The sequence below is a fragment of the Centruroides sculpturatus genome, unplaced genomic scaffold (genome assembly GCF_000671375.1).
Source record: "Centruroides sculpturatus isolate CEXI.00-Female unplaced genomic scaffold, Cexi_2.0 scaffold1239, whole genome shotgun sequence".
Lineage (NCBI taxonomy): Eukaryota > Metazoa > Arthropoda > Arachnida > Scorpiones > Buthidae > Centruroides > Centruroides sculpturatus.
The window spans coordinates 130,043-146,376 of NW_019385480.1; the positions used below are offsets into that span (position 1 = coordinate 130,043).

The 16,334-nt window shown below is 28.5% G+C and overlaps 1 protein-coding gene across 1 annotated transcript in view; it reads right to left on the reverse strand.

Annotated features, from left to right (window-relative positions):
* LOC111639364 (vacuolar protein sorting-associated protein VTA1 homolog) overlaps positions 1–16,334 on the reverse strand; it is a 32,630-nt gene that overhangs the window by 15,476 nt on the left and 820 nt on the right. The window contains exons 2-4 of the mRNA XM_023385236.1: positions 7,642–7,736; positions 6,899–7,026; positions 3,192–3,267 (exon numbers count right to left, since the gene is read on the reverse strand). Coding sequence (XP_023241004.1) covers positions 3,192–3,267; positions 6,899–7,026; positions 7,642–7,736 — 299 coding nt within the window. The remainder of the gene's footprint in view (positions 1–3,191; positions 3,268–6,898; positions 7,027–7,641; positions 7,737–16,334) is intronic.

Sequence of the window (16,334 nt, forward strand, 5' to 3'; positions counted from 1 at the left end):
TCAAACAAAAGACGAATCGACGAGATTTGAAAATTGCGTAACTCCAGGTTCGCGTAAGTCGGGGTATTACTGTAATGTTTTTTGTTTAATTATTGTACGATATAATGAATAAAATATCTAATTACAGTAGAGCATCGATTATCCAACTCAATTGGGGACTCAGGTTGGTCGGATAACTGAAAAAATCGGATAACCGAAAAGAATGAAAAAATTACATTATTAGTATAGTATATTAGTATATCCCATGTAATTAGTATATTAGTATATCACTATTAATTAACTTTACGTTAAATTTTCATCGATGTTAATCCTAACAATTTTTTTAAAATAATAACCGTCGCTATTGCATCGTTAAAAATTATTTTTAAGTTATTTTATTGCTCACAAAACAAACAACCACTCATAATTAGAAAATTAAGTCTCGTTTAAGTACTGGCCGCCCTTCAATAGTCAAGACGTGTTGCCAGCTAAAACACGCAAAAATTTAACAAAAATAATATTAAAGTAGTCAAGACAGTCAAAATATTGTAGTGCCACATCACTAGTGGACATTTGAATTTTGCCGACTAGAACAGTCGGTTAACCGATGTGACGGTTAATCGGGGGTTGGATAATCGATGCTCTGCTGTATACAATAATTACCAATGAATCTCATGTAAACTATTTTGGTAATTTTACTTAGCTTAAAACAAAGCTAAAATGTTATATTTTATTTACATTTCAACAGCTATACTCTATGTACTGATAATCAGCTACCTCTCAACAGAAATTAATAAATCATAAATAATTGAATAAATAATAATCTCAAAAATAAAAATATTATAGTTATTTCAAATAAATTAAATTTAAATTAAGTCATATTTATGAATCTCAACAAGTCATTTGATAGCAAAAAAAGTTATATTATTATAGTAAATTGAATTTTAAAATTTTGAGAAAACTTTTCATTTAACAGTGTAGATTTATATTCAGTTTAAAGAAACAATGATAATCTGATACAAAACAACAAACTCAAAGACAACATAGTAAATATTAAAAAAATACAACTTGAGAATATAGCTGATTTCATATAAACAACCCTACTAACCTAATACAAAGCAACAACACTCCAACAACTGCCGTAAATTCATTTGTAACTTATAATTATTTATTCCAAATTATAGTTTGTGATTTATGGCAGTTGTTAGTACATTATAGCTGATTTCAATATGTAACTGGTTCAAACACTGTTCAAGTTGTCACATTCACAGACTCTAAAAATACTGGCCATCAACAACTTTATTTTACTCAGATGCATTTAAGAAATTACAATATTTTCCTCTTTGTGGGCTTTCCTTTAAACAGGCTAAACAGATACAAATACTTTTTCAATATTATACAGTTTTTCAATATTCCAATCACTTTTCACTAATTTCTTTAATAAAATCATTTTTTCTTATCTGTGTTCCTTTCCTTAACTATAATTTTATCCACAGTTTTTGCTGTCATTAGCTTCATTCCAACTGAAGGTAAAGATGGCAATAAAATTAAAATATATCACTTTATAAACACTAAGTCAAAATGAGACATTCATAATTTATTTTGAGAAGATCTTTCTTTTGTTATAATAAAAGTTTTTTTAATAATATTTTTATGTTATTCATATTATATCATCATAAATTTACATTCATTTTAATACAATTTGTCTATAATGTCTTAGGTTGTAGATGATGATGACAGCCTAAACTTGAAGACATCACATACTTGTGCACAAACTTTGAATTTTAAGTGTTATCAGAGCTGTGCAAGATTATTTATGTGCGCTACTATGTTAACTTTTTCAATTGAATTGTAATTTTAGCAAAATTTTAGTTTGATTTAACCTCTATAAAAAATATTCAATTAAACCAATATAGCAATTAATATTTTATTGTACTAGTATCCTAGACAATAAATTTATTTTTCATGATTTCAATATTTAAAAAATTGTAAAAATACAACTATTGAAGAGTGAAAATTACAAAATAAAATCATTCAGTGCAAAAATGCACTATTAGTTTGGGGGATGGTTGAATATTGTGGGCTTAGGGACATCATATTTCCAAATTCCACTGCTATTCATATGTTAATGCTTTAAAATCATGAATTTTAAAATTTTATAGATTTTGAAAATTTGAAAATGTAACAAACACATTTGTGATTTAACTAACAACTTACAAAATTTGGCCAGTCAAATTAATAAGTTTTTTTATACATGTCTCCTTGTTCATAACTAAACATTCACACTGTAAAAATTTCTCTAACATTTAAATCAGATGTTGGCATTTTCATTCCAAAGTAACAGGTAGAATGGCAACAAGAGAAAACTAAACATTTTGTTAATAACAATACAGGTGTCATAAAGATTAAAGAAAAGCAAGAAGAAAAAAAAATAACATCACAAATTGCAAATGAATTTCATATTCCAAGTTTCAGAGTATTCCATTTAAGATCAGAAGAATAGCAAAATCACTAAAATGATATGAGTCAATTTTTTATTGATAAATTTTTCAGGACTTTTTCATCCATTTTTTTTATCTTCTTCATATAACTAGACCTCTTACTTCTTTTTCCAATTAATTATAGTAATACCCCAAACTTACGCGATAGGTGGGACCGAGCAATAACCACGTAAGTCGGGGTATAATTTCGCATATAAATACACACAAATAATTTTTAATTGGGGCCGGAGACTAAAGAAAACAAAAATTTAGAAAAAAATGTTTAATAAAATCTTAGATAATACATACGTATAACAAATTATATTATTATACAATTTTTCACATTTACTTGATTATCACGCTATNCACAACTTTATTATACATTTTTTCTTTTAGGTTTTTTTTCTTTAATTTAAAGTTACAATATGTAAAATTAACAATACGGTTACTCACTAAATTTCTTAAATGAGGGGTAAATTTCTTAAATCTAGAGATATGACATGTCAAATCTAGAGATATGACATGTCAGGGGTTACAATCTAGAGATATGACATGTCACGGGGTACGCTAATGAAAAAAGGTTGGGAACCACTGATATAGTGGAAAAAATTCCTTTCCTATTCATTTAAAATAATTGCATTTAATTTGTTTTCAAATTATAATGTAATGTATAATTATATAAAACATAGCACAAAAATATCATCTGGATCATCAAAACTATCATTTACTCACCTCATCAGTCAATTCACCAAATACTGCAAGAACGTCAAACAAAAGCCCAGCAGTATAGAATGCTTTCACAACATTTCTAAAATAAATTGATTAAATATTAATTAAATTTACATAAATATTAAATCTTATCTAAATAATGTTAAAATACTAAAATTACATATTAAATAATATACACATAAAATATTACCGTAAAAGTATACAATATCAACATCTTAAATAAAATGTTATTACATTCAGTATGTTGTCAAAAACTTTACCAAAATATATTTTATGATGAGCTTTAAAATACTGAAGAACAAAAATTCTGAATTGTAATGTGCCACTAGTAAATAAATTAACATAATCTTTCACGAAATTTTTAAACATTTTGTTAAGTATATCACAAATAATTGCAATTAAAAAGATGTCATCCATTAAAAATTTTTAATAGAATATTCACTTCTATTTATGTGCATACATCCTTCAAATTTTTTGTATTGAAGAAGATAATTTGAAGGGGATGTACAGTACATTATATGATGGGGCAGGTTATATGCCAGGGGTGGGCAAGCAAAAGTTCAGTGGGAGCCGAAATGTAGGTTTTTCAAAATGCATGGGAGCCACAGTTCTGTACTTTTTTTATTCTGTACCATGATTTTATTATATAATATAAATATAATATAAAACAAATATTGAATTTTTTTAATAAACATATTTTCACAAAATTGTGGAAATAAAATTGTAAAAATTAATAATAAAAAGCAGAAATTAACACTTTCAGAAAGAGCTGCATGTGGCTCTCGGAGCCACATTTGCCCATGTCTGTTATATGCTGATCTTACATTACACATACAAACTTTCACTATGAAGCAATGGCTTCTCCATTAGGTACCATGTTTATGTTGAAGTCATGTGAAGGTATTTTGTTCTAGCAATCTTTCACTAGTTATACACATTCAATGCAATCCCAAATTTGGAGAATATTCCACAGAACTGTAGCTCTTTTTGAACTTAAGGGTTGGTTGGAGTTGGAGTTTGTGGCACAAGGGACTAGATAGACCAAAGAGTGCCAGGTCTAGCCAATTTTGTTGCCAGGTTTTTTAAGTTTTAATATGTATGTTCTAGAGTTCTTGCCTTCAGATATGTCACTGTAGGTTGAATTTATCCATCATCTAGAATAATTTGGTCATCTAAAGATGTATGTTGTCGAAGGTAGTGCTCTCTTGCTGTTTTGTTAATATATGTCAGATAGCATATGGGGTTTGGCAAGTTGAGCATATCAGTTGAGTATCCTTCGTTAATAGATAGTTATGTGTTAATCTTGTGTGTTCAGTTCACTCTTAAGTACTATTTCTTCTTTCCAGTTTTTCTGGTGGCTAGTATCCATTTTATTAACTCTAATTTGATAGTGTGTGGTTTATTGTTGAGTTGTTTGTTCCAATCCTCTTGCCATTTGTTGATACAGCTGTATAGATCTTTATAGTATGGTAAAAGTTCCTGCTTGGTTTCTATTGTCTTGTTTTGCAAGTTTGTCTGTGGTTTCATTTCCTTGGAGATCAGTATGTACAGGCAGCCAATAGAAGGCTATCATATTTCCTGCATGTTTAAGACATAGTAGATATTGTATGCTATTGAGTGTTGGATGGTCTGTTATCCTGCAACTATTAATTGCCTGTAGTGCACTGAATGAATATGTATATATTAGACCGACTGTGGTTGTGCTTTGTACATGCCGAAGAGCAATAAAAATTGCAAACAGCTCTGCAGTATGAAATGTTGTTTCTGCAGGCAGCCTCAAAACAAACAAAAGCTGATCCTACAGTTGTTGATTTTGAACTACTGTACACGAGTATTGTATGACTATATTTAAAGAATGCCAATCTCAATAATCTTTTTGAATTTAAAACTCTACTCATACACTTGAGCAACTTGTGATTCATGCAGTTATATGTATACTGTACTTTTATACCCTGATGGATGAATAATTTTATAACCTTGCTTGTCAAAAATTCTACTCTTTCTTCATGCACTGCTAGAGAGATGCTACCATTTTCTTAGTCTAATGTTTTATGTTCTCATGCATCAATAGTGCTGCCAGTACAATTACTATTAATACTGAATTATAAATTTTGTGTGTCAAAATTACTGTGATCTTGCTTAATCCAGAGTTTTAATGGAGCACTTTTCTGGGTTTCTAATGAACCTGCCTTTTATATTATCAGGTATTTTCCATTCAAGTATTAAAGTGCTCAAAGTACACATAAATTGTGACAACTTGCTATATCTAATAGTACATGGTAAGAGTTTTCATTATAAATAATGAAAACTAAGAAAAAAGAAAACATATTTAGTACACATGTAACACAAGCTAAAAGTAGATATGATTAAAACATTATTTCAAGCACTTTTTTATATTTGCAGTGTTTACAAAAAGAGTATCTTAAGAGTTACACGAAGAAAATCAAATTTTTATAAAAAAAGTCAAAAGTCAAGAGTGTTTTATGAAGTGTGCTATTTCATTAAAATACTCTTTCTAAAAATTCTGCAAATGAAAATGTGCAAATAAAATATTACTTCAAATAAGTTTTTCTGCTTGACATAAAAAAAAAATGAAATTTTTATAGTCTAAGTTATGCCACTTGGCCCTCTGAGCAATTCTTCCCTTCCAGACACATTTAAACTTTAGATATAATCATCTAATGGTTGAGTGCCATGTTGGAGTAGGCAAGTGGGCATTGAATACATCCCAGATGGCATCATGGGTAACCATTGGATGGTTATATCTAAAGTTTAAATGTGTCTGGAAGGGAAAAATTGCTCAGAGGTTGTAACTGGTCAGTGCACTGCACAGTAAGCAAAGATTGTGGGTTTGACTCCTGCTCTGGACTGATTCTTCTTTTCTTCCAGACTATTCTAAAATTAAATTATAATTACTATTTTTTTTTTTATAGTTACTACTTTCATTAAGAGATGGCACCTAACATCTACCTATAGTGTTTTAATCATGTAATTTCTAATTAATATTTATAGCATAATTCTGCCCAATTAATTTGGCTGATGGTTGGATGATTATTAATACATCAAACTCTTGGGATGTTTATATATACAAACTATTAACATAGACATAATCAAATAGCAAATATAATACACTAAGAACTTGCACATAAAAATAGATTATTAAACACCCAGGTACCACTGTACCAGGTACAGTACTACAAATATACTCCTCAGGCAGTTTTAGAAACACATACACAAACTATACTAGGACAAAACCATAATTACAGATAAAACAATTCATCACAACAGACATGACATCACTCTCATTGACAAATGCAATAAGATAACTTATACAATAGACATCTCTGTTCCAAACACTCATAATATACAAAACATATGCACTGAAAAAATCAGCAAGTACACAGAACTCGCCCAGGAAATAAGGCATCTGTGGAGGATGGATAAGGTGCTTATTGTATCTGTTCTCTCCTGTACAGGTGTGATACCACACACACTATACAAAAGCCTGACACATTACAATTCTTGAATACACACACTGACACAGTTTTTTAATTTTTGTTTTATTTTGCTTATTATGCCTTGACTCTGATCAGGCCACTGCCACCAGTGTCAACTGAGTATAACTCACAAAACCCAACATAATAATAAAATATAAATTCTAAAAATTTCTCCTGTTTTTTATTTAATGAATTAAATTCATAATAATTTACTTATTAAATCTTGAAGATCTATCTTCATTATCTGCCCATAAAAAAAGCTTTAGAGCATAATTTTCCATGTGTGCTTGGGCAACAACTTCATTATGTATAGCTTCATTATCAGACTTCTCTTTTTTTATCTAAAAAACACATAAGTATAATATAAATAATAAAATTTATTTTTATATTGTTTCAATAAAATAAATAAATAATTTAAGGGATGATATTTAAAAAATGAAGGATTAACATTATTTTTATTTAAGAAATAAATGAAACTAAATAGAATTTGTTTTAAAATAAACTATATTATTTTCTGAATTTTTTTAAAATCAAAAATCTGTTTATTATTTCAATATAAATAAATATTTTTGTTAAAAATATAATTTTTTTCTTTAAACATAAACTCTGCACTTAACTTTTTTTTTTTATTAAGCAAGAACTATTTTAACTAAATTTGTCAATAAATTTTGCAATATTAATTTACAAAAGTTAAAAATTAAATATCAAATAAAATTTGAATTGCAAAAATTCTGAAGATACTAGAGAACTACAAGACTAGAATTCTTTAAAAATGTCTTGGAAATAAGAAAAATAAGTCATGAATATTCTTGTATCATTTTTCTTTGAAATAAAATCAAACTGTAAAAAATGTTTTATTCAAAATCAACAATTTTCCATTCTAATAAAAACAGCAGAAACTATACAAAGTCAAGATTGATTAATTATCATCCTTCATTTAAAAAATTAAAAATTACCTTTTCCAACCAATCCAAAGCTGCTGTTAAGAATGCAACACTCTCTTCTGAACTTTTATCAATTTTCAATGCTGACTGACAAGCATAAAAATAACCTGAAATATAAAATTCATATGATATTTATAAAGTAGAAATCAACATTAATATTGAATACAAATCAATAAATATACATTAACATTTATATTAAACAATACGAATTTCTATTAATATAAAATTAAATTACAGTAGAGCATCGATTATCCAACTGAATTGGGGACTCAGGTTGGTCGGATAACTGAAAAAATCGGATAACCGAAAAGAATGAAAAAATTACATTATTAGTATAGTATATTAGTATATCCCATGTAATTAGTATATTAGTATATCACTATTAATTAACTTTACGTTAAATTTTCATCGATGTTAATCCTAACAATTTTTTTAAAATAATAATCGTCGCTATTGCATCGTTAAAAATTATTTTTAAGTTATTTTATTGCTCACAAAACAAACAACCACTCATAATTAGAAAATTAAGTCTCGTTTAAATACTGGCCTCCCTTCAATAGTCAAGACGTGTTGCCAGCTAAAACACGCAAAAATTTAACAAAAATAATATTAAAGTAGTCAAGACAGTCAAAATATTGTAGTGCCACATCACTAGTGGACATTTGAATTTTGCCGACTAGAACGGTCGGTTAACCGATGTGACGGTTAATCGGGGGTTGGATAATCGATGCTCTGCTGTATACAATAATTACCAATGAATCTCATGTAAACTATTTTGGTAATTTTACTTAGCTTAAAACAAAGCTAAAATGTTATATTTTATTTACATTTCAACAGCTATACTCTATGTACTGATAATCAGCTACCTCTCAACAGAAATTAATAAATCATAAATAATTGAATAAATAATAATCTCAAAAATAAAAATATTATAGTTATTTCAAATAAATTAAATTTAAATTAAGTCATATTTATGAATCTCAACAAGTCATTTGATAGCAAAAAAAGTTATATTATTATAGTAAATTGAATTTTAAAATTTTGAGAAAACTTTTCATTTAACAGTGTAGATTTATATTCAGTTTAAAGAAACAATGATAATCTGATACAAAACAACAAACTCAAAGACAACATAGTAAATATTAAAAAAATACAACTTGAGAATATAGCTGATTTCATATAAACAACCCTACTAACCTAATACAAAGCAACAACACTCCAACAACTGCCGTAAATTCATTTGTAACTTATAATTATTTATTCCAAATTATAGTTTGTGATTTATGGCAGTTGTTAGTACATTATAGCTGATTTCAATATGTAACTGGTTCAAACACTGTTCAAGTTGTCACATTCACAGACTCTAAAAATACTGGCCATCAACAACTTTATTTTACTCAGATGCATTTAAGAAATTACAATATTTTCCTCTTTGTGGGCTTTCCTTTAAACAGGCTAAACAGATACAAATACTTTTTCAATATTATACAGTTTTTCAATATTCCAATCACTTTTCACTAATTTCTTTAATAAAATCATTTTTTCTTATCTGTGTTCCTTTCCTTAACTATAATTTTATCCACAGTTTTTGCTGTCATTAGCTTCATTCCAACTGAAGGTAAAGATGGCAATAAAATTAAAATATATCACTTTATAAACACTAAGTCAAAATGAGACATTCATAATTTATTTTGAGAAGATCTTTCTTTTGTTATAATAAAAGTTTTTTTAATAATATTTTTATGTTATTCATATTATATCATCATAAATTTACATTCATTTTAATACAATTTGTCTATAATGTCTTAGGTTGTAGATGATGATGACAGCCTAAACTTGAAGACATCACATACTTGTGCACAAACTTTGAATTTTAAGTGTTATCAGAGCTGTGCAAGATTATTTATGTGCGCTACTATGTTAACTTTTTCAATTGAATTGTAATTTTAGCAAAATTTTAGTTTGATTTAACCTCTATAAAAAATATTCAATTAAACCAATATAGCAATTAATATTTTATTGTACTAGTATCCTAGACAATAAATTTATTTTTCATGATTTCAATATTTAAAAAATTGTAAAAATACAACTATTGAAGAGTGAAAATTACAAAATAAAATCATTCAGTGCAAAAATGCACTATTAGTTTGGGGGATGGTTGAATATTGTGGGCTTAGGGACATCATATTTCCAAATTCCACTGCTATTCATATGTTAATGCTTTAAAATCATGAATTTTAAAATTTTATAGATTTTGAAAATTTGAAAATGTAACAAACACATTTGTGATTTAACTAACAACTTACAAAATTTGGCCAGTCAAATTAATAAGTTTTTTTATACATGTCTCCTTGTTCATAACTAAACATTCACACTGTAAAAATTTCTCTAACATTTAAATCAGATGTTGGCATTTTCATTCCANCTCCAAACAAATGCAAATGGGGAAAAAACTAACATGTTCATACTTAATAATGATTTAAAAAAATATGCTTTATACTCTAAGATTGAATTCATGAAGGTATCATATAGCATAATGCATATTGATTGCATTATGAAGTTTCAATAACAGTTTTTTGTTTAGTGGAATACATATTTCAGTCATACATAAATCCTCTTCAATCACTTTAATACAGTAATACCCCGAACTTACGCGATAGGTGGGACCGAGCGATAACCGTGTAAGTCCAATTCGCGTAAGTCGGGGTATAATTTCGCATATAAATACATACAAATTATTTTTAATTGGGACCGGAGACTAAAGAAAACAATAATTTAGAAAAAAATGTTTAATAAAATCTTAGATAATACATACGTATAACAAATTATATTATTATACAATTTTTCACATTTACTTGATTATCACACTATAATTTTAACATTGTTTCCATCTCAGGGATACTACCGTAATGTTTACGAATGATGCTTGAATTTAAAGATCAAGCATTTTTTACAGCTTAGAGAATTTTTTCTTTACCTTTTATAATTGTTCTGACCATCGATTCCGGTAGATCAAACTTCTTTGCCAATTCACAAATTTTCATTTTTGTATCCAAGTCTTTAATAATGTTAACTTTACATTCCAAAGATAAAGTTTTTCTTTTCTTGTTTGATGCAGAAAAATCAGTTTTACTTCGTTTGGATGGCATAGTAGAGTCTCTCGAGTCTCCATAGGTATAACAAACACATAAATAAATAACACAAAATAAATTGTAGCTATATGTCGATTCCGCTCGACACGTCCGAACAAGAAGCCGAACAAAAGTGTGGAGGGAATTAAGAGTTGCATGGTGCTCAAACAAAAGAGGAATCGACGAGATTTGATAAGTAAATTAACTTCACTCTGACACCGGGGATGAAATACTAAATACGGAATCTGTTACCGGTGTAATTTTGTGTGAAAAAATCTTCCTTTCACAAACGTTTGAGCTGTCGAGATAACTCTTCTTCAGGTAGAGAAAAGAAAAGAAAAAAAATTCCGACAGAACACTTCAAAAAATGGAACGTAGATATTTAAATATCTACATTCCCTTTTTCAAAGTGTTCCGTTGGAATTTTTTCTCTCGGTAACAGGTTCTGTATTTAGAGATTTGAAAATTGAGTAACTCCGGGTTCGCGTAAGTCGAGGTATTACTGTATTTCAAATTCAAATGGTCTGAAGATGAAATGAAGAAATCCCAAAAAACATTTTACCAATAAAAAACTGATTCCCATAATTTTAGGAATTTTGTTTTTCTTCTGATTTGACATTCCATTAAGTACTCTCTCTACTCATCTGGAAAAACAAGGAACAGGTTCAATGAACCACAAAATCTGACAGAATAGTAAAGCAAGCATAAATGTAAGTATCCAGATGCTGTGTGTACTGAAGTGGTTTGCAAGTAGGCCTATAGACAAAAATATTCCTGCTGATAGAAAACTTCAGAGAGAGAAAGCTGAACAATTCAAGACAACAGTTGGGACATACCAGATTCAAAGCAAGAAGCAGGTAGCTGGATAAATTCAAGAGGAGGCATGAAATAGTTTTTAATGAAATGTAGCAAGAGTGCAAGTGAAAGAGGAGAATTGCATAAAGTGATACAAAAGTTCACCAGAAATTGTACAAAACTATAGCTGAATGATGTTTTCAATGCAGATGAAATGAGATCATTTCTTTAAATGTCTGCTAAATGTAAACAGTAGTGTTCAAAAGTGATTTACAGTGGAACCTTGCTTAATGAGTATAATTCGTTCCAGAATTTTACTCATATTGCAAAACACTCGTTAAGCGAAACAATTTTTCCCATATAAATTAATGTAAAATACGATAATGTGTTCCATGCTGACAAAAGAAATATTCAAATATTTTATGTATAACATTTATTCAAAGAAAATTATACAATGTACATTGTTAAAGAGTCATCTTTTCTTCTATAATGGAATGAACCAACCAACCTGGAATGCAAATTCGATTTGCAGAAAACAAACAAAAAACAAAAAAATTTAATTTGGAATTAGTCATTAAATTTGATACAAGATGGCAGCATAACTGACTATCTCTAGTCAAATTATTTAATTTCTAATATTTAATTAATTATATCCTTTACATAGCCCAAGAATTTAGCATATTGTTTGGTGTGTTTATATAATGGACTATGGTTGTTGATGTTTATGCGTAATATGTCTGAACACAAGTTTGGAAAAATGAATCACAAGCGTCACTAAGATGCCAGCAGAACAAGTGCTAAACACAGACTGATGTAACATATGCACAACCTGGGACTTCCTCTCTTCTTGTCACTCGTTGAGCAAGTCATTTTTTTACAATTTGTTTTGCTTGTTATGCAAATTACTCATTATGAGAGATGCTTGTTAAACGAGGTTCCAATGTACGTCACAAATATAAAAGTACAGAATATGTAAAACATTATAGGTAATAGAAAAACTACAATTGTTATTATTTGTTAACATCTTGATGTTTCCATAGTGCAAAGATGTTACTGAAGTATGTAAGAAACAAAAACTATGGATGACATCAGAGCTTTATTCTAACTACATGAAAAAGACATCCATCTAATTGCTGAAAACAGAAAAAAATTATTCTTTTTATCAACAGTTGCAGTTCGCATTCAATGTTTCCTACTCTGAAAGCTATAATAGTTGAATTTTTATCACCAAATACAACTTCTAGATTGCAAACTATAAATCAAGGAATCATTCAAAACTTTAAATTATGATACAGAAAGCTTATCGTGTGCAAGATGTTTCATGTTATTAAAGACGGATCACATAAATTTGGAATGAACCCGCTAGATACAATGCTAATAATCAAAACACTTGGAATGATGTTCCACAAAGCATCATTGCAAATTGTTTTACAAAAGCAGATTCCATTCAACAGCTTGTTCATGCTTTAAATAAATCTAAATTTCCATCAGAATCCTTCAACAATATCAAAAACTGGGAAATCTCATTATAGAACTGAGTGATGAAATATCATTTGAAGATTTTGTCAATATTGCCAACAACATAGCTACCTATAGATATTTATCTAAACACAAAATCAATGCAGAAGGTAAAGAACCAAATGCAAGAAACAAGCAATGAAGATTAAGTAGATTCAGGAAAGGACAAATATCCTTTATTGTAGTTTCTAGAAAGCTCCTTAAGAGCTTTAGCTTTAAAGGGGCTTTTTAGAAACTATATCATTCATAAAACAAAATGCTTTTGAAATGATCAACTACACCAAAAAATTGTTGTGTACAAAGTCTTGTAACAGACTTGTACCAGACAATTATCATTAGTAGGAGCTAGAAGAGAAGGCAGAGTAGGTAGAAGAGAGTTAGTATGGGAAACACTGCCCCTTGCCATCCCATGTAGCTACATCCCTGAAATTTTACTTTTTTGAAAATTATAATAAGCTTTAAATGTTAGACTGATGTTAACTTTAAGCTGAAAGACAAAAATTTTTTAAGTAATGAAATATTGAATTATAGAAACTATGATTATTTTAATGAGATAAATATCACAATTACAATTACCCACAAATGCTGGATAAATCATTTGCAATACATACAACTATTAACTTTAATTTTTAAATCCTTTTTAATACATACAACTTTTTAAATTTAAAAAGTTGTATGTATTAAAAATTAAGGTTAATAGTTGTAAATATCACAATAGAAACAATATAGTTGGACTTAAATATATGTATAAATTTTTAGATACACATGTACTGTACAAATTAACAAAACATTGACACTATTAATGGAAAGTCAGTTACAAGAGTTTAATGATGATTTATTACTTTTTACCCAACAATTTTTTGATGCATTTGACCATTTCAAAAGCATTTTGTTTTATGAAAGATGTAGTTTCTAGAAAGCCCCTTAAAAGCTAAAGCTGTTTCTAGAAAGAGCTTTAGCTTTCTAGAAACTACAACAACTACTACAAAGGATATTGGTCCTTGACTGAATCTACTTCATCTTCATTGCTCATTTCTTGTATTTGGTTGTTTACTTCTGTATTAATTTTGTGTTCAGATAAGCATCCACAGCTATATAATTGATGATAATAACATAACTGATATGAACTGTAATTTATTAAGGGTTAGGTTAACTAATTTTTCTGTTTAATTGTATTGTAAATGAGTGTAAATAAGTTTTCTTTAAATCTATTGATGTAATAGTCAGTTCTTAATTTACAATCAATGTTCCATTCAAAAACGTTCCCACATTCAAAAATACATTTTGGAATTCTTTGTTCTAATTTGTGTATCATTGTTTAAAAAAGTATTTCATTTATAGGACAACCTGATGAAGGTTATTAAAAATAGTCATAAACAGTAGTTGTGCATTAAAGTTTGAAGAATGCCAATTTATTTTTGTACATTATTTTTCTATTGATTCTAAAATATTGATAGTTTCAAAATATAATACTAAAATGAGAAGGAAGCAATACCTCATTCAATCTGAACATTTTTAATATTTTTCTCTGTCTAGAAAATTTTATGTTAATTATTGATATATAATTATCTTCATCACAAACACAAAAAATGTTTTGATATAACAACAAAATCTTTTCACATTAAGACTTCATCACTTCTTTATTTTCTTGAACAGCATATACTGTATTTACTTTATATTAGAGATAAGTTCTGTTTTACATTGATATCCTATATTAAGTAACTCCTATTTATTTATCCCACAAAATATTTCTCTTTCATAAAGATATTTTAGATAGAATAAAAAAAAAAATGCTTTTGGTAAATGATTATATGCAAAATTAATCACAAAGTATTATGAACAGTAATTATAATGACTGTCAATGAAACAATAATCAAATGAGTGATTAAATATATATATAAATAAATATATATATATGAATTCTTGTTGGTTTGTCCTTTATACAAATCTATTCTTAAATTGATCTGGACTAAAGTTTGTATGTGTATTACTTAGACTCTAGAATCAACACTAAGCTATATAGAGAGATGGACAAGTGAGAGACACATCTTTAAGTGGCACATGTTGTGTTGGCATCAGAGTTGCTTTTCAACAAATATGAAGGTCCATCTATTGGATCTGCAGAGAATTTTTGATAAACAACTTTTGCATCTCAGTGATGGTAAATTCACTGAACATCCAGATAGTAATTTAATAGCACTTGCTATGGATTTCTGCAAGCTATTGTCATCACCCAGAGATTTGACTGAAACTATATGTTACAACTACATAAACCATAAATGGATAAACAATAAAGAGAGCAATATTGGCATTTAAAAAAAATGAGCTGCTGAACTGAATTTGTATATCCAAGCACATTTCAGCTGTTGTACACTGTATCTGTTGGGAGTTTTAAATTCCTTGGAACCAGCTGGACCACAACTCATAACCTAGAACTAAAGGTTGGAGCACCAGTAATGCTTTTGTGAAATTTGGACCCACCAGAGTTATGCAATGGGATGAGAATGATCATAAAAAAATGATGCTCAATGTCATTGGGAAAAAAATATTAACAGAACGTGCAGCGAGAGATGTGTTAATTCCAAGAATATCATTAGAGAGGTTGTGTCTGAAGTTCAAACTTTAAACTTGTAGGGCAAGCAGAAATATATGTTTGATATTTGAACTCCAAGCAAAACACGTTATGCCACATGTTGACGTCTATCACTGATTCATGAGATATTGTTGAAAAAAATGTCAGAAACATTCAAGAGTGACGAAGGTTACCAGCAAAGGTAAATAAATTAAACTATTTCTAGAAATTTACAAACAAATTATGCTGTTGATGGTAGAAGATGCCGTAAAAGAACAAACCTACTTCTACAGTGTTATGATAAGCTATTATGAGTACAAATATGTAAAAATTCTATAGGCACTTCACATCGCTTGCAAAAACATTGAATAATTAAATAATTTCTGGATTAAAATCGTCTGTTTCTTTACAATGTTATTCATAAATGCTTAAATAATCATTATTTTAATAAAATACGTCACAATTTTAACCCAAAACACAGAAAAATGCAGACGTTTAAGCCGAACTTCTACTCGCCACACTTTACATTCCAAATGCCATTGTGAAATTTCTAGGCTTACAAGATGGCAGCACTTGATGTTCACGTTTTAGAGATGAAAACTTCGGCCACAACTTCTCTATTAATTCCCATAGATATACCATTTTAGTTTATGCGGTCAGATTAGCTTTTGCAACAACTATAAAAAAAG